We start from the raw sequence: 25,338 nt of genomic DNA on the forward strand, positions 1-25,338 counted from the left end.
TTTCTAACACATTTCCAAGTGGTGCTAGTGCCACTGGTACCACACAGAACCATTGTTCAAGACCTTTCTTTCTGTTGTCTCTATTCTCCCCCTCCCTCTTTTTGGAACAGTGGTTTGGCTGCTCTTAATTGGGGGCTTAATTAATCTAACATCTTGGAAGGTGGTATGAGGACTTCAAAGAAGGCTCCAAAGACTTCAAATGCTTCACAGCGAGTATAAACAAGTAGTAATTGGGGTGGAGTGGTAGGGGAGTCAGTGTGAATAACTTGAGAGAACTTAATGGGCTTATTTTAAGGACAAAGGGGCATGGTCACTGTGCCCTAACGCTCTACCCTGTGGCTTCACTTCTATCCCTGCCCAGCGACCAAAGGAACCAACCAGGTGAACCCACAATTTCTCTAGTGCTCAAGGGTTATGAACATCACTCTTCTGAGTTCCCACAATTCCCTTACACTATGGAGAGGTATTGGGGCTGCACAAATCTTCACTCTGCCTCTTCCCAAAGCTAACAATGCTCGTTCTCACCCTCCCTCCCTGCATACTGGAGAATGATTCCTGGCTGGGAGGCTGGGGGACAGGAGCATGTATGTGCTCTCACAGCCCCTGTGTCTGCAGCAGGAAAAGCAGACCTCAAATACTGGCTTCTGGAGGTGGGATCTGAGACTTTTCAGAATTTGGAACTTGAGTGTGTTTCCCAAGTCAAAATCTAGGACCCATGGTTGTTGCCATGGTAGAACACTGAAAATCAGGTTTGCCCTGGGAAACCTGTGATGATGGGGGCATGTGACCACACTGCTGCTGACAGTGGGCATGCAAATTGCCATAATATTAACAGGGACGAGACCTCACCCCAGAAAATGCTCCCCAGAGCCCACATGCCCTTTTGTGACCAACCAGATTGCAAATATGACTGGAAGAGCAGGGACCATAATATTACCCCAGTTAATAAAAATTGCTGAATCTTCTTGTTAATGTTTTCCATAACATTAGAACAAAACGTGTGTGCTGGGTCCTAAGAGGAAATAGCTAGATTTTCAAATAGTCTCTTTCACAAACAGATTCACATTCCTATACCTTGCATTTCAGAACATGGTTCTTAGAAGACAGGTGCAGACCAAAAACAGCTTACTCTCCAGGGATTTGTGTTATGCACTTCATCAGGCTTAAAAGAAAAAAGAGCTAGGAAGAAATATCATTTTGCATCATAGCTCCATGCCTCTAAAGAGAAGCTCACTCAAATTTACTTTCATTTGGTTCACTGGGGTGGGAGTGGGGAACAAGATTTAACAGTACTTGAAGGTTAAATCTTTGACTTATCGTCATTGGGAAAATGTTTTCTCCTTCGGCTACACTCAATCTTAATTTTGAACCACTTCAAATTGTATTAATAACTGTCCAACTGCAAGACGGCGGGGGAAATTGACTAAGGAGTTAAACTAGAAGTTTCTTGCTATGAAACAGTCACTATGAGCAAATAAAGGGACCCTGCTAGCTTGCTGCTTTGTAAAAAAATATATACATATATATTTCAAAAATGCCAATTGACCTTTCTGCTTTCTATTTATACAGAGGAAATGCCACCAGCTATTTTGGGTGATGCAGAGATAAAGCACACAAAGGAGAGTGCTGGAAGTTAATTATTTAATGTCTTTGGGGCTGAAGTTGGAGCAAAGCTCTAGGTATATTATAAGAGTCCAGCCATCACAGTGGGCTCAGGGTAAAGGAGGTTGACAAATTAAGCAGTAGCTCAACAGGGGGAAATATACCACATTTCTCTTTCAAGATGATGGGTTCACTAGTTAGTGTATCAGAAGGGAATGGGGCCAGGCCACTAAGGGGATAAACAGAAACAGGCAAACAGAAGGAGAAGGTGTGGGGCTGGGGGAAGGAGAGAGACACAGCAGAGCAAAAAATGTTTTAAAGTACTTCTGCCACACCTGTGTAAGGAAAAAAATTGAACTTGATAGCAGATGACTTGGATTCCAGGCCGACTCTTACCATTTACTGTGTGATCTAAGGCAAAAAAAGTGATTTCCTCTGAATCTGTTTCCTACCTGTGTCTGAAGATTGCCGTAAAGAATAAATAATACAATAGGTTGAATCACATGAAATTGCCAATGCGATTCAGCCTAATGTGTTGAAGTGCTTTAAATGCCATAAGATGTTCTCAACTTTGAGGAAAAAAATCATTAAATGTATTGTCATCTTCCACCATTGGAGATTCATCCCTGAAGACTTCCTTAGGTTTCTATTATTACCATCGAAATGTACCCTGAAAGATAAACACTTTTAGCCATTTTCAGCTAGCACTTAACAAGAAATTAGCTGAGAGCCAGCTAAGAGCTGACAGAACCATAAGGAAGACAGCTTTGGAAGGGCAAGTCAGTGGACTCTCCAGACCAGCCTTGCTTTCTTTCAGTGCCTCAACCCACTTTACAGTTCATGAATCTGCAACACCACAGTGTTCATCATCTTAGGATGCTCAAGTTTTCTTTAACTTCAGAAGGAAGTTCAGAAATTTGGTTCAACAAATATACATTATAAAATTATATATTCACAAATATTCACTAGGAGTACCATAGTTATTAACATTTATACAGAATTGAAAACGTGACTCCAATAGGAATATTTTCTTTTTTATTTCATTTATTCATTTATTTTTGAGGCAGAGTCTCACTCTGTCGCCCAGGCTAAAGTGAAGTGGTACCATCTTGGCTCACCACAACCTCCGCCTCCCGGGTTCAAGCGATTCTCCTGCCTCAGCCTCCCGAGTAGCTGGGATTACAGGCACCCGCCACCACACCTGGCTAATATTTTTTGTACTTTTAGTAGAGACAGAGTTTCACCATGTTGGCCAGGCTGGTCTTGAACTCCTGACCTCAGGTGATCCGCCTGCCTCAGCCTCCCAAAGTGCTGGGATTACAGGCGTGAGCCACCCGCACCCGGCCCCAATAGGAATATTTTAAAAGTAGATTTTTAGGTTTAGTTCAGGAGACAATCTTTCAACAGCTAGAAACATTCTCTTTTCTTCCCAAAATATTGGCTTTTCCCACTTTGATAGTTTGAATTTTTAATCCCAATTTACCCCTCCCTATACCCCTGACCGTTGCCTTATAACTCTGTAGTTCTCAGTATTTCCCCACTCCTTGACTCTGAGTTTGGTCATGGAACTTGTTTTGGCTGAGGAAAGTACTAAGGGGCTGGGAACGTGTCGGTGCACTTGGATATGTTCTCTTGCATCTCCCTCATCGCCAGCCAGCCTGTCTATCATAGGAGGATGACAGAGGTGGAGCAGAGCCACCCCAGCCAGCCCACAGAGTGACACAGAGTCACCTCAGCCACTGCAGAGCAAAGCAGAGCTGCTCCAGGTTAGGTACAGACTCCCGAGCAAGAGATACATATTTCCTGCTGCATGCTGTTCAGGATTTGTGGTTGGTTGTTACGTGGCATTATGTGTCAATAAGCTAACGAAAATGTCTTCCTTCTCCTGACATCACTCTCTTTATTCCTTCTCCAACACTTTGGGCTTTTTTTTTTTTTTTTTTTTTTTTGGCATTGATTTTTATAAATCTGGAGGAAGTTTATCTCCAACTAAATTATTCTGTGGCTTCTTAGAAAAAATACAGATACCCTTTTTCAAAATGGCCCAGGTAAGTCACAAACTCTGACTTTTCTGACCTTCAGCATATTTCAAGGTAATGTGGGATGACAGCCTGGAGCCTACCTGGACTGTAAATCTTCTAATTCTATTCTTTGGATTTCAGCTTAATGTGTACTGAGCTCCCATTCTGTACCAGGCACTAAGTATAGGCACATAGTTTTGAATAAGAATTCACCAGGCAAATAGAAGTGAGGAAAAGATCTTGCAGGCATGAGGAACACAAAGATGGAAGACATAGCCCTATAGATTCTGGGAATCTGAAATCCTTTGGTGCTGGTGGAACATGAAATATGAGAGTGATAATGTTAGGTTTAGAGAGAAGGGGATGGTGACCAGCCTCCAACATGACTTACAATGATCCTCACTTCTGGTATATTCACGTCCTGCGTAGATCCTTCCCACACTGCCTCAGGGGTGGCCTGTGTGACCAACAGAATACGGTAGAAGTGATGGTGTGTGACTTCTGAGACTAGGTCACAAAACACATGGATTTCATCTGTTTCACCCACACTGGACGAAGCCAGCCACTATATTTTAAGAACATGTACGCAACCCTATGGAGAGATCTCTGGGATAAAAATTTGGGGCATTTTGCCAACAGCCAGTACCACCTTGCCAGCTGTCAGTGAGCTATGGGAGCATATTCTCCAGCCCTAGTCAAGCCTACATTTGACTACAGATCTGGCTGACATCTGGACTAAAACCTTATGAGAAACCCTGAACTAGAACCACCCCCTTTTAATTCCTGACCTACAGACACTGTGAAATAATGAATGTTTCTTGTGACGGTGTTAATACATTTTACAATATGTTTCAGCAATACATCACCAATACAGAAGGCAAAGCTCAGATATATGCTGCCATGTTTGCTCTGCTGTGTCCTGTAGTTAGGGGCAGCCACTGCAAAGTTATTGATGAACATGATCTTTAGCTGTATCATGGCACCGGGTGGAGAGCAGGTTTGAAGAGGGTGAGACTGGAGGCAGGACAGCAAGGCAGGAGCTTTGTCCAGGTGAGAAAAGATGAAGGCCTGACTTGCATCTAAGGAAGTCAAGACATCCTGAGGGGAGATAATGAGAGAGAACTGAGGACTGACTGGATGGGTAGAGGAGTGATGGAGTGGTCTATGAGGACTGGTAGTTTTATAGCACGGGTGACTGGGCAGGAGATAGGTCATTCACAGAGCTGGGGATACAGGAAGACAGGCAGATTGGGCGGTGGGAAAAATACTGAGCTCATTCCTGGGTGTTTTGAGTTTGGGGTGCTTGTGGGGTATTCAGTTAAAGAGGTCTCCGCGGCCGGGCGCGGTGGCTCACGCCTATAATTCCAGCACTTTGGGAGGCCGAGGCAGGCAGATCACAAGGTCAGGTGTTCGAGACCAACCAGGTCAACATGGTGAAACCCCATCTCTACTAACATACAAAAATTAGCCAGGCGTGGCAGCGGGCATGTGTAATCCCAGCTACTGGAGAGGGCAAGGCAGGAGAATGGCTTGAACCTGGGGGGTAGAGGTTGCAGTGAGCCAAGATCACGCCACTGCACTCCAGCCTGGGTGACAGAGCGAGACTCTGTCTCAAAAATAAATAAATAAATAAATAAATAAATAAATACAAATAAAAGGTCTAGGCATGGAGCTTCAGGTGTCTGAAAAATTCTGTCCTGATAGTGTGAAATGGATCTACTTAATGAACTCCAAAAACAGAGCAGTGGATGGTTTTGATGCTATACCTGCAAATAACCAAAAACAGTGTTAGCTTCTAGAAAATGCACCTCCTTTAAGGCTCCTGAATGGGATTTTAGGTTATGTGAATGCTTAAAAATATGATAATAATAAGCAACAGCATCTAGCACTTTCAGGAAGTAACTGGGTAAAATTACAGCCTCTAGCTGATCGCTGTCTGCTGGTGGCATTTCCTCCCCACTCACACTATGGTATATTCTTCTAAATTAGTAGTTCTCAACCTTGGCTCTGCATTCAAAGCACCTGGAAAATTTCATGAGGATTAAGTGGAATGGTTTAAAAATAACTGTCAGATGGCAGATGTTTGCTATCACTTTCTTCCTGCCTAAAAAGTGAGACTACACTCTTACCTCTCTCCCTCTCCTGAACCAAAAGGGATCCTCTCATTGAAAGAGTTTTGTACAATGCAAAACTTTATTCAAATATATGTGTCTCTAAAAGATAACTCTTAAGAAACATAGCCACAATATTATCACATCTCAATTATCCATAATTCCTGTATATAAAATATCCAATCAGTATTCTCATGTCCCTCACTAGTTGAATTTTTATTTGTTCAAATTAGAATAAAGCCCAGTTGCTTCAATTGATATGTCTCCTCAATCTCTTTTAATGTACAGAGTCTACCACCATGTTTCTTTTTCCCCTGTAATTCATTTATTAATGAAACCAGGTCATGTTTCTTGTAAACTTTCCTTCAGTCTAGGATTTACTGATTGCATCCTCATGTGTTTTAAAAACAAACTTTTACAAAAAGTTTTACATTTGCAGGCCAGGTGCAGTGGCTCACTCCTGTAATCCTAATATTTTAGGAAGTGCAGGTGGGAAGATAGCTCGAGGTCAGGAGTTGGAGACCAGCTTGGGCAATATACTGAGACTCATCTATATATTTTTAAAAACTTTTTACATTTACAGGAAAATTGTGGAGACAGTACCTAGCGTTCCCATTACTCCAACTAATTTACTCTATAATTAACATCTTACATTATGGTACATTTCTTGCAATAATGAACCAATTTTGATACATTATCATTAGACAAAGTCTATACTTTATTCAGATTTCTCTAATCCATTTAGTCATGTCATGTGTCCTTAGGCTAGTCTTTGTTGTGACAGTTTCTCAGACTTTCATTGTATTTCATGGTTGCTATTAACTGAATATTTTTGTTCCCCCTAAATTCGTATGTTGAAATCCTAACTCCCAATTTATTGGCGTTTGGAAGTAGGGCCTTTGGAAGGTGATTAGGTCATGAAGGCAGGGGCCTCACAAATTAGATTAGTGACTTTATAAAAGAGGTGTCTACATATCTATAAATATTTCCCTATGTAAACATATGTAGCTATATTAAGTTAAACATGAGTTAATACTGATGTCTCCAACTCAAATCCACTATTACATGGATCATTCTAGTCTCTTCCTGATATTTTAAAAAGGGGCATCTTTATATTTCTAATAATTGGTATTTAGGTTGAGATTCGACTTCAATTTTGTGCAAGAAAAATTTATAGGAGGTGATGTATTCTTCCATCATGAAGTGCACAGTAACTGGTTCTTTTCATGATGTTAGCAACGATTGATGATCATTCCCTAGGATCCATAAATTCTTTAAAGTTTAAAGACTTTATTTGAGACTCCATCTCAAATAAATAAATAAATAAAATAAAAAAGGATGATAAATGCTTAATTCTTTTCCTCATTATTTTACAAATGAATTGGTTCCTTAGCATTCTCCTAGACTGACCACAGAGCTATTTTTGGTTCCCTGTACCATTATGAACTTGGAGCAGCTCTTTAGGTACATGGCTCAGCCCTCTACCTGCAGCCTTGAGTCCTGGGCATTCTACCTCAGGATAGTGAAATGGGGGATGGTTGGTGGGGGTGGGGAGGTGGGGCAGAGGCAAGAGGGATTTGAAAGGGATGGCAAGGTTGGGGGCTTTTAAGGGCTTCCATATTCCTTCATCCAGAAAAAGCTCTGGTCTCCAAAGCATTAATTCCTGAATAGCTGTTGCCTTGGTTTTTATAGATTTCGTGTTGCCTGATAAATAGTTGCGTCCATCTTCAAATGTCTCTTCAAGCAACCAGGAAAGAAAGAACAGCCTGAAGATCTGGAAAGGGCATGTTTAACCCTAAATCCTTAAAAGTAGCTAATCTAGGAGACAAGGTCACCTTTGAAATGCTGGGGAAAGGGGTAGATCACCTCTTCTCCACCTTGGCTATTAGTTACCTGAAACACCTTTGAAAAGCCACATATGTCCCTGCATTACCTCCACAGATTCTGATTCAGTTGGTCTGGTCGGAACCCTGAAATTGGCAGTTGCTATCAGCTTTTAGAGCAAGGTGAGTGTAACATGAAGCTAGGCCATTTCCAAGTCCCCAGAATGATAGCAGACCAACGTGGACTGTATCACACCTACAGCTTTATCACCTTGATCTGGCCGTCTGATGTTAGTAGTTGGCATCTCCACCCTGTAACTCAGAAGACTAAGCTGGGAAAAATGATACCCAACAGTTTTCATCCTTGATGAGTGTGGCTCAGTTCCAACCCCTGGGTCTTTAACATAACACATAGCACTGTGCCCCAACCCTCGACTCCAAGAATGGCTACATTTACTTTCCGCCCGGTACTGTTACAAGTGCTTTACATATCTCAACATCCCTAATAGGTTAGTATCATCTCCACTGAACAGATGAGCTATTGCGATCTGAGGGAGTTAAGTGGCTTGTTAAGGTCATAAACCCGTTTCTGGGTGGGTCCGGACTTTTTCCCACCACATGCTGTCACTTACAGGCTGTAACTTTATGCCCAGCCCCCCTCAAGGAGCTGCCTCCTGCTTTCTATTGCATAATCAATATCGACACCTGGTGTAGGGGCGCTCTGCAGGGTGGGGAAGGCCTGGCCTGGGGTGAGGGATCCTGCATCTCAGCATCAGGCCCTGAGTAGGCCTCTGCCCTTGTGGTAGGGTAACCCACCCTCCTTCACAGCTCAGAGGTCTCAGGGTGTTTGAGGGAAAGACTAGAAAGCCTAGGAGGCTTCTACCTCTCACCCCTCCTCACTCCCAGTCCTGTGCCACAGGATTTCACTCACAGCTCCTTCCACCCCCACACTTCCCCTGAAAATCTCACTTGCCCTGTGACTTCTCCATGTGCCACTTCCTGTGCGTCAGACCCCCACGATCAGCTGCCCACTGCCTATGGCCACCCCAATTCCTGACTAGAACTACACTTATCACTGCTCACCCTTCTCCTACTCTCCCCTTCTCAGAAAATGACACCACATCCAGGAAACTCTGAACCACCACTAGCCCAGCGCTCCCTCTTCCCCATTCACTCAGTCACCAAGTCCCCTCAGTTTCACCACTCAAGATAGTTGTTAGACCATGGCGCCTCTCCACCCCCATTTCCCTAGGATGGGTCTTGGTGTCTGAGGCCAACCCTGCCTCATTTCCTCCTAAAGCCCACCCAGGCCTTGTGCTTTGTGTACCATCACACCCAACCAAATGTACTTATTGCTTCTTTGGCTCCCAGCACCAACTGAGCGCCCCAGCTCTTCCTCACCTGATGGGACACTCCAGCTGACTCCAGATTGTGACGTAGGCGTTTATGTACCAGCTTTGTTTATGTTCAGGGCGCTGCCATACCTTCAGTCCCGCCCCGCCGCAAGCCTCATTTCCTCCGAACCCAACCCAGGCCTTGTGCTTTGTGTACCACGAAACCCAACCAAAGCTACTTCCCTGACTTACTCTTTTGGCTCCCAGGAACCTTTGTGTACTGGCCTTGCTCCAGGTTCAGGGCGCGGCCACACCCCCAGCCCCGCCCCACCGCAGACCCAACCCAGAGGCTGCTTTCGGTTTCCCTAGCGTTCCTGGGCCCTGGACTTCAACCCGGTCTGCAAGTCCCGCCCTGATTAGCTGCCTCCCGCACCAGTCGCGGCCCCGGGTCCTAAGGCGCCTAGGTTCCTCCCCTTATTCCTGCAGGGATTGGGCCTTGCGGCACTGCCCAGGCTCGCATTGGTCCGAGGTGAGACCCGCCCCTCTGCACACTTGGGCCTTCCGGACAGCGGAGGAGCAGTGTCCGGCCATGGCCGGGGCCCGCAGGCTGGAGCTGGGCGAGGCCCTGGCGCTGGGGTCGGGCTGGCGTCATGCGTGCCATGCTCTCCTCTACGCGCCGGACCCTGGGATGCTCTTCGGCCGCATCCCGCTGCGCTACGCCGTACTGGTGAGAAGGGGGCGCGCCCGGCCACTTTCTGCCTGAGCCCCGCACCCTCTCTGGGGGTCTCTTCTGGGGCTCCCCTGCCAATCCCTGCCTCCCCCTCTCGCAGATGCAGATGCGCTTCGATGGACGCCTGGGCTTCCCCGGCGGATTCGTGGACACGCAGGACAGCAGCCTAGAGGACGGGCTGAACCGCGAGCTGCGCGAGGAGCTCGGCGAAGCGGCGGCCGCTTTCCGCGTGGAGCGCACTGACTACCGCAGCTCCCACGTCGGGTCAGGGCCACGCGTTGTGGCCCACTTCTATGCCAAGCGTCTGACGCTCGAGCAGCTGTTGGCTGTGGAGGCCGGCGCAACACGCGCCAAGGACCACGGGCTGGAGGTGGGACCAGCGTGGGACTCTGTCCCTTTCCCAGTTTCCTCTTCTCCCAAAGCTTTCTTTACCCCAAGAAAGCATCCCTGGAGAAAAGTTTTTTGCCCCTCTGACCTTGCCCTCTCCCCAGTTTTCTTGGTGGAGTTGAGATCGTGGTCATCTCTACTTTGAATTAGTACTGCCAACCTGGGCTTTCTGTAAAGGTCTTTCCCACCCTTTACCAGGAGAGATCCTTTCTAGAACACACTCATCCATGTCTCTCTGCTGTTCCCTATTGACAGTGTGATAGATTATCACATTATCTAGGTGTGGCAACCTAGGTTTTATTCTTGGGTTTTGCTTTTCTTGTGTAGGAGATGTGGCCCTGATATTTCAGGCAGGGCTAGTAGATAGATTATGTATGAAAGTGGTTCTCAAAATTTGGCAAGCAGCAGAATCACCTGGGCGTCTTATTAAAATAGCGATTTCTCTCAGCATTCCTGCATTGGTGGCGGGGCGGGGAGACAGGAAACCTGACAATTTGCAATTTTCAAAAGTTCCCAAATACTGATGCAGATAATCCGAGGACCACATTTTGACAACCACTGGTGAAAGGGTATGAATACATCTTTGAGACAGGAGCCATTAGAGGTTTAGAAGCAGATGTGGGAAAGATTAATTGATAGAGCTAGATAACATGTTTTGGGTCATTTTCCTGCAGAAGGTTGGGCCACTAGGCTTTAGTGAGGTGTGAGCCTTGGGCCTGGTTCTGCTGGAGTATTAAGGGGTGAGGCCTCTGCTCTAGAAATATCTGCTGGAGAGAGGATGGAGTTAAGGGAATGAGCCCCAGTGTCTCCTGTCTCCTTCCTTTTACAGGTGCTGGGCCTGGTGCGAGTGCCCCTGTATACCCTGCGGGATGGTGTGGGAGGCCTGCCTACCTTCCTGGAGAACTCCTTTATTGGCTCTGCCCGGGAGCAGTTACTTGAAGCTCTCCAAGACTTGGGACTGCTGCAGTCTGGCTCTGTTTCAGGCCTTAAGATTCCAGCTCATCACTAGAGGCAGCCCTCCATGGACCCATGGAAACTGAGATGAGGACCTTGGTACTAGGGAGGGAGGGAAGGACGTGGGAATGTTTTCTTATTGGACTTGAGAGATGATACATGATCCCAGATTAAAAGAAGGAGAAGTATGTACCATATGTTTTGAGCCAGAGGCCCCTCCAACTCATGGCATCAGGGGCAAAAATTCACAGCTCATCCCAGGCACCCTGGCAGGTTCTCAGAGCCTGCCTCCTCCCTGTTTATATGCATACAGCCTAGTAACCCCCAGGCATGCAAATATACAATCTGTAACAACACACAGCCTGACACCTTCCCCTGGTCATGTCCAGTATAACCATGAAGTGGCATTTGTCACCATACCCTGGTCCCTGATTGCAAGGAACTTCTGAAGCAAGGGTGAGTCCTTCCTACACTCCTCCATGGCTGCCCTCCAGGGTCTAGCCCAGCCTATTTGTTAGGGAGGATAGAGAAGCAGAGGCCCCCCTGTGCTTCCTGAAAATAGACTTGCTCTTGTCTTGAGTGGTGACCAAGGCAGTTGGCTCTTTAAAGGTGGGAGAACAGCCCAACCAATCCCCAATCCTTTTCTTCTGAAACTGAGCAGGAGGGGTAAGGAAGTGGCTAGGTCTCCTTGGACGGAGCATGGACATGAGACCTGTGAGTACTGGTGTCTCTCCTCCAGAGCTTTCATCTTTGGGATGCCTGAGACTCTGAGACTATCACAAGGGAATTGACCCACCCCAGTCTAACCCTGCCCTGCCTTCACTTCATGTACATAAAGGTGGCATAAAAACATAGACTGGAGGAGGTAATCCATGGGAAGACAAAAAGAAGAGGACTCAGGACAAGGCCCTGAGGAAGCCCAATCCTAAAAGTTTGGGCAGAGGGAACCAGGCATGTTAAAGACAGAAAGTGGACTATGTGGAGTGCTTGTGAGGGTTTCACTAAAACAGAGGCAGAACTGTCCATTGAATTCAGTAACATGAAGTGTTTGATGACTATGATGGCAGCAATTTCAGGAAGGGTGGTGTGGAAAGCAGGCTGGATTGGTTGAGTGAATGGAGAGTGGGGGAACACAGCATGTGAGAAGTTGGCCCTAAAGGGGCTCAGGTTAATAACTAGAGAGCTGTGGAGTCAAGGCATGTTTGAGATGGGAGGTAGAGCATGCCAATGCTGATGGCAACAGTCAAGATGGTGTGATGAGAGAGGTGGGAGGGGCATGAAGAGGAGGACCCCGAATGAGCAGAGTTCATGAGAAAGGAGGAGGGATGGGACCTTTGTAAGAAGAGACACAGCCCTGCAGCCTCACACAGCTCAATAAAACAGAAAGGGGCAAGTATAGAAGATTAGGATGACTAAATTAATGGGGAAATGATGACGGAGTTTGAATCGCTTTGTGAAATGAAGTGAGACTATCAGCTAGATGTGGGTGGGGCACGTTCTCAGAAAGTATGAAGTAGATGTTTTCCTAGGTGTTGAAATCAGGTTGATTAAGGAAACAGCAGAAGGGCAGGGCAAGGCTGAGCTCTGAGATGGTCAGTTTAGAGTAGGATGCTGGGCACTCAGGTGTGTGTGTGTGTTGAGTGGGGCTCTGCATGCACCTGTCTTCCCCTCATCAGGATTCAGGAGCTGGGATGGAGATGCTTACTGCAGTGCTGGGGTTTTGCCAGGGGAGTATAGGAGGTGAGAGAAAGATGGGCCAATTCAGATGATATGCACAGGAGAAATTATAGTGATGAAATGTGTGGTCTGAGGATTAATCTGACCAAGATGGAAACTGAAAACTGGAGGTGACTAGGGAGAGATTAGGAAATTAGAGGTCTTGACAAGGTAGAAACTCCAGCATGGTGAGGGGTTGGGCAGGGAGGTATATTTGAGCCAGACAGGAGTGCTTTGGAAATTGAGAGGTGGAGCAATCTCAGGTAAAGGGAAAATAGAGGGTATGACCTGGGGTTGCTGGCCAGAGCCAGGGGAGGAGCCTTAAGAAGTGAGATCTAGGGTTGGTGAGGCTGGAGGGTAGGGTGAGCCTCCACGTGGGTGCTGGAGCAAGAAACCGACAGATGTTGAGGAGGATGGTGTGACCTAGGAGTCAGCATCCTTGGTGAACACGAGGAGTGGCCACAAGGCCAGTGGCACCTGCCAGAGGGGAAAGCAGGCATGACAGGATAGCATCTCCCAGGTGAGAGCCTTTTGAGGAAGGGAGGGTGGGCAGTGGTCTGGAAGCTCAACGCAGAGCAATGTGGTTCCCACTCTCAGCCCTTGGTCTTAGAAGAATGGGAGTACCCAGTGGGGGAACAGCTGTACAAATGAGATAGACCCCTAGAGGTTAATCATCATCTCCTAATCTCACCCTGACCCTTTTGTCAAATGTTATCTAGATTAAACCTCAGTATAGGCAGGCTGCAGGAAATGGACATTCCAGTGGCTCCCGGGGTCCCAGCCTGTAGCACCTTCATCTGCGCTTTGCGCACTTGGCTCTCAGTCATATCTGCAAGGGACCCTGAAGCCTGGGAGGTCAGAGTCACTGACCCTTGATGGCACTGCTGACACACCCCTTCCCTTAGGTAATTCTGGATGCATAACTCATTATGGGATGTAATCCAGGTCAACATTAATGCCACCTGGAAGGTTCCGCCCTCAGCCTCTCTGCTTGAGTATCCCAGTGATCAGTCTCTCAGGACCTGCCTACTGGGCAGCTCATCTCTCCACTTATTTGCATTAAATTGACTTTTTATTTAGGTCTCTGGAGATGGTTGCATGGGGAGGAGCCCATGACTTTCCTGTATGATCCCTTGAATACTCTCCAGGTCAGTAGATTACTTCTCAGGCAGCCTTCATAAAAGTGTTTCAGTTGCACTGTACTAGGGTTTGTGTTCATCTCACTCACATAGACAGTCTCTGGGTAGGCAGACGGGGGGTGATACAAGCTCACACTCTGCATTTCTCCTCCTCTTCGCCATTCCCACCCTGCTGAAGTTTAAGGAAAGCCGGGGATGATGACCCACTTAAGCTTTCCTTGGCCTTGTGAAGTCCAATCATCTGGGGCAGGAAGAAGAAGAAGAGAAATGCTCATGGCAATCTTTTTTTTTTTTTTTTTTTTTTTTTTTTGAGGCGGAGTCTCGCTCTGTCGCCCAGGCTGGAGTGCAGTGGCCGGATCTCGGCTCACTGCAAGCTCCGCCTCCCGGGTTCACGCCATTCTCCTGCCTCAGCCTCCCGAGTAGCTGGGACTACAGGCGCCCGCCACCTCGCCCGGCTAGTTTTTTGTATTTTTAGTAGAGACGGGGTTTCACCATGTTAGCCAGGATGGTCTCGATCTCCTGACCTCGTGATCCGCCCGTCTCGGCCTCCCGGCAATCTTTGATCCCCACTAACTGCTGTGGTGACTTTGACCCAAGCCCTTGACCTCCTTTTCCTTCTCTGAAATGTTGCTGTGATTCCTGTGGTGAGATTAGATGAGGCAGCACTTGGGATAAGCGTGCAGAGATGCACTGAGCGGTATGAAAGTACAGGATGCCGTATACTTTCCTGCTTCACAGCACATTTTGTTTCTTGCAAGGTGAGTGGCCCGGCCGCCTCCCCACAAACACCTGTTTCTGCCTTTCTCAGCATAATCAGCAAGGTGTTCCCACTTCTCAGCATTGCACTTTTCTGCTGGTGCAGAATAAAAACACTTTGAGCTCCTCCCTGTTCTGAGACAAAGTCCTCTGCGGTCACCCAGCATATGGCAAAGCTGCTGCTTTGGGCTGGAACATTTGACGCAACAGTGACTTCTTCCTTTCCTAGTTACCTGAACCCTTAGAGCCAGGAGCCGGCCAGTGAAACAGACAAGGGGACGGGAAGAGAAGAGGGAAGGCATGTTTCCTATATGAGTTTCAGTTTATTGCACAGAAATGTGTCACCTTTGTCACCAATAGAATCATGACTAGGTGTCAGAGAGTCAAAAATAGAGGAAAAAGTTTAGTCTGTAAACAAATCATTGGATGGCATTAGAATTTGAGCCAAAGTAAAAGAGGCTGGACCTCGGCCCTTATCAGAGAAGTATAGAAGAGCCAGGTAGGGGATTTTATTTACAACATGTTCAATTCTGAGGAAGAGAAGTATGGGCAGGGCAGAGGAAAAAGGAAAAATGGGAAACCCCCATGGACTTAAGGCCCCCACAAAGAGAAACCATGTGCCTTCTCCCCACTTCCCTTCCGACTTGGGCAAATGAGGCAGTACATGCTCCCTTTAGGGGTGGAGGCAGTCTACAGGGGCCAGCTGGGCAGAGATGAAATCTTGCAAAGGAACCTTTCTTACACTCAAAAAGCAAGAATAGCAAAGGGACTTTGGGAAGGACATAAAACAAGAAAAGGAAGCTCCTCACCAACAGCTCCCAGATGGAGGGAGTTTGTGTGTCTAGCGTTTTCACCAAAGTGTTGCTCATCCTGATGCACAGATGCAAACTGGAGCTGCTGCCTGTGCTCTCACCATGGGCATGTACCCACCACAGGCATTCCCAGGTGATGCAGGGGCGGAGGATTCCCTCTTTCCACTCAGGATAACAACCCCTGGATGGGGTTTTCAATAAGTATAGAAAGCTCCTGGGCGCAGCCAAGACTCTCACCCACAGTCCCAGTCCTCCCACCTTCTTCAGGTCTCTAGAAGACAGAACAGATGGGTTTACAACATCCTGTTATCCTCACTAGTCCTAGGCTGTGGATGTAGGGAAAGGCCAGGCAAACAAGGAAGGGAGAACAGTTGAATGACTCCATTGTTTGAAACCAAAATTGCAGAATTGCCCCCAATTAAGTAAACACTAAGTAACATAGGTCTGTTCCAGAAATACTACAAAATAGAAGAGTATGTGAGCACCAGATGCACGTGATAAAGACCAAGCTCTGGAAGATTCATTCCAAGGAGTAGAAGCAGTATATGCTCAGGGCATTTAAGGAGAGCACGGACTCTGGAATGAGGGGAGAGAAAAGATAGGACATGCAGGAACAGCTGGCAACACCAAGGAAAGGATTTAAGGAGAGAGATCTCTCTATTAGAGAACTTAACATTACCCTAGAAACAGCAAGAGCATCATCAGCCCCAGGAAAATCTACCTCTGATGTGGAGACCAGGCTTAAGAAAATCCCCTAGAACCCAGAGAAAAAGTGCAAAACAGGGAAAATGGCCAAAGAGAACATCCTAGATATAGAGATCAGACAATGAGAATCCAGAGTCTTGTTAAGTGATAGAAGGAAAATACTAACAGAACGCGTGTAACAGGAACACCATTTTACAGGAAAGAAGAAGAAAAGTTTCCTAAACTCAAAAAGTACTACACCAGAAGTGGGCAGTACTCACTATGTTCAGGAAAACGAAAAGATAAAAACTGAAAAGCATCAGAATATTTTTTGTGTGAAGGAAATCTGTAAGGTAGGAGAATTAGGTCATTTACTACAGCACAAACTGCATGTCTATCTAAATAGACATTTAAGTGCAAAAACATGGATATTACTCGTAGTTTTACTGGAAAACCATACAGATGTTTTTTATGAATGTACAGAATGAGAGTAAATAACTGATCAACAGGAAAACTGTAGGAAATTTGTGAGCTGGTTGTGAGGCAGTGGCTCCTATTAGGTATAATTTTAGTGCTGCGTACTGCGTTAATGATGGCTGTCAAACAATACGTTAGCATTTGAAAGGAAATATGTATACTGGGAGCATAGTAATTATTTTATAAAGAATAACAATAAATCATTTGATTTTATGCTAGTTCCTAGGTTCTCATTTATTTTAGTAAAAGTGAGTAGTGAGGAGGGAGGAAGCAGCATAAAAATGTGCTGGTTTTGCTGAGGAAATTAGCATGATTTGGTTTCTGAAAATGGTAAGACTTATGAAATTTTACTATTTCAAAGTGCATACCAAAACAATATGATTCTGGCTGAATATGAAAAGATGAGAAAGAATGCCAGGGAATTACAGTAAAAAAGTAAGAGATCATCATAATATTAATATCAAAGGCCCTAGAATTATTTAATTGATCAAGAGATTATCCACAATAATCACACAATCACCAACAACTTCAGATTATATACAGCAAAGTCTATTAGAAATTCATAAAATAGTATTAAGAGAGTGCTAACATACTTTCATCAATGTTTCACAGTTAAAATGTCAGCTGTAAGTATGCCTATCTAGTATCGAACAAGAATGAAAAGGAAGATGCTGATGACAACATTTTAGGGATGCCTACTGTGTGGCAGGCACTATTCTAAGCTCTTTTCATGTATTAACGTATTGAGTCCTTAGAACAATCTTATGTTGTAGGGATACTATTGTCTTCATACTCGAAATAGACTCAGCACAAAAGTCTAAAATAAAATGAATGTATTTTGCTTATATATTGAGCTCTGTAACCTCAAGCAGTGAATATCATTTTAAAGGGTTAGGAAACATTTAGCAAATTAGTCATTTACTGGACCTTATAAAACCTCAGTAGGCCGAACACAGTGGCTCATGCCACCGAGGCAGGTGGATCACCTGAGGTCAGTAGTTCGAGACCAACCTGGCCACCATGGTGAAACCCTGTCTCTACCAAAAATTAAAAAAAAAAAAAACTAGCTGGATATAGTGGCGCACACCTGTAATCTCAGCTACTCAGGAGGCCGAGGCAGGAGAATTGCTTGAACCTGGGAGGTGAAGGTTACAGTGGTCTGATACTGTGCTACAGCACCTCAGCCTGGGTGACAGGGAGAGACTCCATCTCCAAACAACAACAACAACAAAATCTCAGGGGAACATCACACACTGGGGCCTGCTGGGGGTTGGGGGGCTAGGGGAGAGACAGCATTAGGAGAAATACCTAATGTAGATGACGGGTTGATGGGTGCAGCAACCACCATGGCACGTATATACCTGTGTAACAAACCTGCACATTCTGCACATGTATCCCAGAACTTAAAGTGTATATGTATGTGTGTGTGTGTGTGTGTATATATATATATATATAAACCTCAGTAAATCCTCTGGTCCTCTACCAAGTTCTGGACCACATATAGTAAAACTAGAAATAAATTACAGGGACAGACACTCTGAAATATTCCTGTTATGCCTTTCTACATTGTTCAAATCTTGCACAATATGTATGTATTCTATGGTCATAAAATGACTAGTTAAAATAATAAAAAGGAACTTTTTTTTTTCTTGTGAGTGTATAGAAACCAGCCCTAATACATCTAAAAAACAAACAAAAAGGCTCAGGGGTAAGTGAGGACCTATCCCAGTAAGAATTTTGGGGTAATATGTGGAGTTGAAGGAAGATCTCTTCCCCAGCCCCAAGAGATCAAAATCAGATTAGAGGCTGATTGACTCTGAGCCGTGCGCTCGCGTGGATCCCCTGTGCTGACTGGAATATGCAGTGTGACTGGGCCCTCTGCTCTCTCTGTGGCCAGCAGGGTGGAGAGTTGTGGTTGTCAGTCTCACCAGATCAAGATCTGCGGGAGAAGATTTGTATAGGAGGAGGAGGCAGTGTATAGCAAAAACACCTGATGTCCACCACGCAGCGGGGAGAACAAAACCAGGTAAACTCACACAAAGGTGCAGGGCCAGAGACCGTGTTATGTTAGAAGCATGCCCTGTGGCATCCAACCTGGAATTATGAGGATAATAACAAGGAAACAAGGCTAGAAATTAATATTGCCAGGAGCTAGCCTGTGGAAAATTCTTCCTAATCTTACAGCTCATATGCAGAAACAGACAAACACAAAAACTTGAGGTTTTTTAAACATTTGACAAAAATTTTAAAACTTTACATTACATTACCAATAACAAGTTGTGAAACCAAAAAAAACTGTTTAAACTATCAATAATTAAAAACACATTTTGATTACCATACTAGAGGACAACTGAATAAACTTCCAATACACCATAGGTAGAATGATAGCATAAAATTGTCATATGAAGACTAATCAAATAGTATGCAACTAAAAAAAGGTACAAAAATATTATAAGGGCATATTAGGTAATTAATTATGTTGTGGATGTTTTCATGACTGTAGGATTTTTGAGTTTTTTCAAGTTGTAATTTGTTGTGAATTTATATTCTAAATCACTTTCCTAATTTTGGTTTCTTTTTTCTTAAAAAGTGTTCCCAGAGTTGTAAAAGATTCAAGCCCCACACAACGTAGCTCTGCCCATGCATTGAGGCCTGGCACCCCTGGCCACTTGGATGGAGTGAAGTGGGGCAGGAAGTAGCTTTTCACTATCCCACATTCCCTGAAGACCCTGATGCTGGGGTTGAGACCCAAACGAGAAAGCTGGGGTATAACTAATAGGGAAATAACTATCATCTCTTTGAGCTTTTTTCAGTTTGTAGAACTAACTGAAGTTATTCCTTATTTATCCAAGAGATGGTAAGTTATGTAAATATTCTATACCAGGACTTATGGTGATGAAGAGGATAAGAGGTGAGGCAGAGAGAGTAATCGAACTCCAGTAAGTGTAAGTGGCTGAGAAACGATGGCCCCTGAACCTGAAGCCTTTCCTTGGTGTTGGTATACTTGGTGGTCACATGGATGATTTAATGTCCCTAAGGCAGTTGTCTTCCATGAGAGGGATTCTCCTTAAAGGGAATCTTCCTGTTACCAATGTCATGTAACAAACCATCCCCACATTTAGTGGGTGAGAATAACAGCAATTCATGATTGCAGTCAGATGGAGGCAGGAGCTCGAGTAGCTGGGAGCTTGAGTAGTCTCTCAACTGAGAGCAGTAGTCTCTCTCTCTTCAGATCATCTCAGGGCCTCTCCACATTTGTTTGGGCTTGATCACAGCATGGCCAGTTTACGGCAGTGAGACTGCTTACATGGCAGGTCTGGACTCCAGCATGAGTGTTCCACCAAGCAAGGTGGAAGTTGCATCGCCTTTTCTGACTCAGCCTTAAAAGTGACAACTTCACTTTTCCCACATTCCATTGGTAACAAACTACATACAAACTCAGATTCAAGGAGTGGGAGGACTGGGCTCCAAATCTTGATAAAGGAGCAGCACAGTTCTGGAAGATGGTGTGGGACAGGAGATATTCTACGGCAATCTTTGGAAAATACAATCTGCTCAGTGTCCCCAAATCCTTATTTTTTTATTATTATTATTTAATTATTTATTTTGATACTGAGTCTCACTGTGTCACCAGGCTGAAGTGCAGTGGTGCGATCTTGGCTCACTGTAATCTCTGCCTCCTGGGTTCAAGCGATTCACCTGCCTCAGCCTCCCAAGTAGCTGGGATTACAGGTGCGCACCACCATACCCAGCTAATTTTTGTATTTTCAGCAGAGATGGGGTTTCATCCTGTTGGCCAGGATAGTCTCGATCTCTTGATCTTGTGATCCACCGGCCTCAGCCTCCCAAAGTGCTGGGATTACAGGCGTGAGCCACCGCACCCGGCCCAAATCCTTATTGTAAAAAGGAGGCACTGGATCTGAGAACCCTTATCACAGCCCTGAATACGTTTTGGATGGAGCCAAGCACTAACTGACAGGATTAAAATCAGAGTGCTTGGCAGCAGGTCTTGCTCCGGTGCTTGACTTGCAGCTGTCATCCTGCTCCCACCTCACAAGGGCCTGACAGACATGAGGCTGCCAAATCACGTTAGAAACCTCTGGAGATGGATACAGGTTTGTGCCATGTAAAAAGTCAGAGGGAAAGTTCTGGATTCTGGACTTTTCTTCTGCTAAGTTTTAAAGGCGTAATAATGTTCTAAGAAACCTTAGGTCTGGCTTACCATTGTTTCAATTATTCTAAGACACACATTTTTAAAATCTCTGAAATAGGAATGAATCTTACAATTGATGCCAGGTTTTGTTCTTGTCATAGTTGATATTTGCTGCATACAGCTTTAAAAGTTTTAGAAGGAATGTCAGCATCTTGGGAAGAAATCCAAGAGACAAATGTGGGGAAAGCTTAAGAAACGTTGCACATCATGGCTGTTAATGGCACAGAGGATGATGTTTTATAGAAAGATATGGACACCTATGATCCGAATTTGAAGTGGTTCAAAGAGATGGATGTTGTGTAGAAGTTTTAGAGATATCTAAGTCATTTTATTTTGCTTATATTTCCTTTCTATGTATGTACAAATGTGATCTGTAATAAAAGCTCATGTCTAAATGAGTCTGAAAGATCTTTTTTTAATGTGCAGAACATTTTAAAAACACCTTCTAATTGGCAAGAAACCATCATGTTATGGCTCCATGGCAGTATTTTTCTTTCTTAATGGTACCTAAAATATTAATGCATGTTGCAATCAATGATGTCTCAGAGTGGGTGAAACACAGGAGATAAGCCTTGTTTTCACCTCAGAGGCAGGTGAACACCTAAGTGACTTCTAAGAAAGATCCCATGGAATGCAGTGATGTCTGAGAGGTGAGGAGTCAGAAATGTCAATGATGTGTAGGCCCATCCCCTGTCTGAGAATCCAACACCTTGTACCTAAAGATCTGTTCAAATATTGGCTTCACTACCTCATTTCCCAAACTCAGATCTGTGGTCTGCCAAGGTGCTTCCAATTTTTAGGACAAAAAAGCTGAATGTTTGAAACTGGACACATGGTCTCCATAGGTATCAGGCATCTTGCTCTCAGACACTACTGAGAAAATGTCAATCCTCTTTTTAGTAACATTAATCACATTAAGTGCAACTCACATGCTGTTCATTCCTGGAATGTCCCACTTGTCCCAAGCCCCTGTAATGTCTGACTTGTCCTTCAAAACTCATAATCCCTTTAGGGCTGCTTTTGCCCCCTCTCTTCTGGGCTACCATGGCAACCAGAGTATGCCTCTGCAATAGTACATATGCCATTGCCCAGGATTCTGTCTTTAAATTGCTTTTGGCCCTACTAGAACACGACTTTATTTCCCCAGCATATGGTATGTTTCTTATGAAGTAAACTCAATAAGCACTCAGTAAAATGCTTATTGAATGCATGCTTCATGAGAAGTCTTTGCTCTTATGGAAGCTAAAGAAGCCTCCAAATAGAAGTTCATTTTGAATATTAATTTATATTAACTTTTGTCAAGAGTTTTCTCACATTGTGGCAAACAGCACTGGACTAAGATTCAAGTCTCTTTTACAAGGTCCTATGACCTTGAGCAACTTCCCTAACCCTGCTGGGTCTTTGTCTCCCCATCTTCTGTGAACCTCTCAAGGGTGCCCTTTATTTTCCATTATTTAGCACAGTGCCTGACACATAGAACGTGCTCAATAAATATTTATTTTAATAAAGTAATCTGTAAAACAAATGAAGGGATTGGACCAATCTCAAAGGGCACTCTTTGGTTTCCTCATAATGCAAATAAATACTTCTCTTCACCTCATCCAATCAAAACACTTAATAATTCTTAATTCATAGGATATAGTTTAACAAAGTAAACTTATAAGGCTGCTTGGAAGTATCTCAGCAACTTATTACCATCCTAGCAACTTACTACCATTACACTCAAATGACGGGTATAGAACAGATAAATTTACCGAAGGTACATGTTGAAGTTTGGAACTTAAGGCCATTCATATCGATTACCATGTAATAGGGTTTTATCGGTTCCTAGAGACATTCCTCTGACCCTCTCCCACCTATTGGCTGACACCTGAAATTTTATCTTCTCAGTGTGAAGATCTTTCTATCTTTAAAAAAACCATAGAATATTTATAATTTTTTTCAATAGTACTCAATACTAGAATAAATATCTTTATGTATTAGCTACATGGAGCTTTTAAAGATAACATTGGTGATTTGAGAATTAATATTGTTCCTGTTTCATGATACTATATATATATATAAAATGTATATTTACTATCTCTATATGAATGTGTATCTGTGTGTGTGTATATGTTTGTGTGTGTGTGTGTATATATATGTGTGTGTGTGTGTATGTACACACACATACAGAGAGAGAAAGAGAGAGAGAGAGAGAGAAAGGGTCTCACTCTGTCACCCAGGCTGGAGTGCAGTGGTGCAATCACAGCTCACTGCAGCCTTGATCTCCCTGGGTTCAGGTGACCTTTCCACCTCAGCCCCCGCAAGTAGCTACAGGTGTCTGCCACCACACCTGGCTAATTTTTTATATGTATATACACACATTTTTTTTTGGTAGAGACAGGATTTTGCCACATTGCCCAGGCTGGTCTTGAATTCCTGGGCTCAAGGCATTCACCTGCTTCAGCCTCCCAAAGTGTTGAGATTATAGGCATGAGCCACCACAATTGGCCCATTATAACATTTTAAGGGAATTAAATTAGTAAATCGTTACTGTAGATCTGCTGTATGACAGCTGGTGGCAATTTGTTATACGTTGGTTGTAGTGGGCAGGTTAAGCCTGCAAGTTCATATGTTATAGCCGATGATATAACAAGTCTTTGCTAAAAATCATAGGCGGGCCACATTTTCCTTGGAGCTCTGTATTGGATGTCAAGGTATTAAGTTAGTATCACTCATTTATATCAATGCATGAAGAAAGGTCTGGAAGTGCACTCTTTAAGTGGGAAAAAACCACAAAGTTTCAAGGATAAAAAATGGAGCAACAGAGGCATTACTAAAATGGAAACAAACTTATGTTCAGAAGGCGGCATGGGGCATCCTGGATTTCATTAAATAACAATTAATTGACATTCCATTAATTAACAATTACCAATGCTCTATAACAACCACACAATCTCAGCAGTGAGTAACATAATCATCTATTTAGCTTGTGTGCCTGCAGCCCTCCAGCTGACCTGGAGTTAGCTGTTCTGGGTTGGGCTTAGCTGAGACTGACTCTGCTCCATGTTTTTCTCATCCTCCTCCTGGGACCAACGGGCTAGATCAAGATGTTCATCTCTTGGTTACAGCAGTGAAGCAAGGAACAATTACACAAGTCCTTTTCCAGCCATTAGTGATACCACACCCACTAACATTCCATCGGTAAAAGCAAGTCACATGGCTGAACCCAAAGTTAAGAGGCAGGGAAATATATTCTGCCTCTTGGTAAGAGGAACTTCAAAGTCAAATGGTAACAGGTGGGAATAGATACAAGGAGAGGTAGAGAATTCAAACCATTCATGTGGCCGGGCCTGGTGGCTCACGCCTGTTATCCCAGCACTTTGGGAGACCAAGGCAGGTGGATCACTTGAGATCAGGAGTTCAAAACCAGCCTGACCAACATGGTCAAACCCCAACTCCACTAAAAATACAAAATTACCCAGGCATGGTGGCGCACTCCTGTAATCCCAGCTACGTGGGAGGCTGAGGCCAGAGAATCACTTGAATCCAGGAGGCAGAGGTTGCAGTGAGCTGAGATCATGCCATTGCACTCCAGCCTGGTCAATAAGAGTGACACTCTGTCTCAAAAAACAAACAAACCAACAAAACACTATTCATGCAATTTACCCCATATACTAAGATGTAAATTATTTACTGCAGGCGTTATTTCCAGTAAACCAAGCCCATTGGAAGAATAGTGGATTTTTCAGGTATCATTAAATTTGGCTGAAAACCTCCCAGCTCTGCCTGTGATCTGCAATCTTGTCATTCCCAATTAGAACATTCTGGGCTGTGAAAAAACAGAACATTAAAAACTAGTAGAACTATCCAATTGTTCCCTGTCTTTTTATTTATTTTTAATTGAGATGTGGGCACCTGGGTGGTTTTGACTGAATTTCTTACTAGAACAGGAAAACTATGTCATAGCTTTATGTCAGGAACATGTATAAATAAATGCTGCTTACTAATTATGGAAGACCAAACAAAATGGACAGGAAGAAAAGGGTGGGTAAGTTCACTAATAAACTTCATTCCAAACTTCCTTAAACAAACCCATCTGCCCTTCCTTGTTGACAAAGCAAGCTAGAAAACTGACCTTTTGAAGTTAACCCTGTAGAAGTATTGGCACTGACCCTTAGTTCCTACTGACCTATTCATTGGCTAATGGATGTTAAGGTGTTTTGCCTGTCTGGTTGCCTCATTGATGTTGGACCTATCAGGTGGGTACCAGATCTAATTCTGATTCTGCATGACTTTTTGAGTTCTAACTGCTTAATCACTACTCATGGAGGCAGCCATAATGACTGGAACTCCATAGCTCAAATTCAGTGCTCACATACAAACAAGTTGCAAATTCAGGACTCAAACTCTACTTCCGATGTGAAGAAAAATCATTTTGCTTAAGTAAGCCTATCTCCCTTTATTATACATGCCAATACAGGAAGTTGTGTGCTGAGCCCCCTGTCATGGAATGTAGGAAGTCAAATATAGTTTTGGAAATGCAAATACATTTTCATTTGCTGATGGACATGTATTATTTATGAAGTCATTAGTTGTA

At 44.3% G+C, this 25,338-nt stretch overlaps 1 protein-coding gene and 1 long non-coding RNA gene across 2 annotated transcripts; one reads left to right on the plus strand and one right to left on the minus strand.

The window, feature by feature from the left end:
- Positions 1-3,548: 3,548 nt before the first annotated feature.
- On the minus strand, positions 3,549-9,179 carry LOC115898656. Its single transcript, XR_004058317.1, has 2 exons — positions 8,959-9,179; positions 3,549-4,721 (listed from the first exon to the last, which is right to left on the minus strand). It is a non-coding gene; the product is annotated as an uncharacterized LOC115898656 (long non-coding RNA).
- Positions 9,180-9,287: 108 nt separating this feature from the next.
- NUDT16 (nudix hydrolase 16) lies at positions 9,288-13,757 on the plus strand. Its single transcript, XM_010380289.2, has 3 exons — positions 9,288-9,618; positions 9,722-9,991; positions 10,838-13,757. The coding sequence occupies exons 1-3, from the start codon at positions 9,481-9,483 to the stop codon at positions 11,015-11,017; spliced, it is 588 nt and encodes a 195-aa protein (XP_010378591.1). The 5' UTR covers positions 9,288-9,480; the 3' UTR covers positions 11,018-13,757.
- Positions 13,758-25,338: the final 11,581 nt, after the last annotated feature.

This window comes from Rhinopithecus roxellana, chromosome 1, assembly GCF_007565055.1.
Source record: "Rhinopithecus roxellana isolate Shanxi Qingling chromosome 1, ASM756505v1, whole genome shotgun sequence".
In the NCBI taxonomy this organism is placed as follows: Eukaryota; Metazoa; Chordata; class Mammalia; order Primates; family Cercopithecidae; genus Rhinopithecus; species Rhinopithecus roxellana.

Bases quoted from the DNA above. Each gene is read 5' to 3' on its own strand.
- NUDT16 (XM_010380289.2), top strand. From the start codon at position 9,481: ATGGCCGGGGCCCGCAGGCTGGAGCTGGGCGAGGCCCTGGCGCTGGGG. The intron at 9,619-9,721 runs GTGAGAAGGGGG...CCCCTCTCGCAG, and splicing joins CGCTGCGCTACGCCGTACTG to ATGCAGATGCGCTTCGATGG. The intron at 9,992-10,837 runs GTGGGACCAGCG...TTCCTTTTACAG, and splicing joins CCAAGGACCACGGGCTGGAG to GTGCTGGGCCTGGTGCGAGT.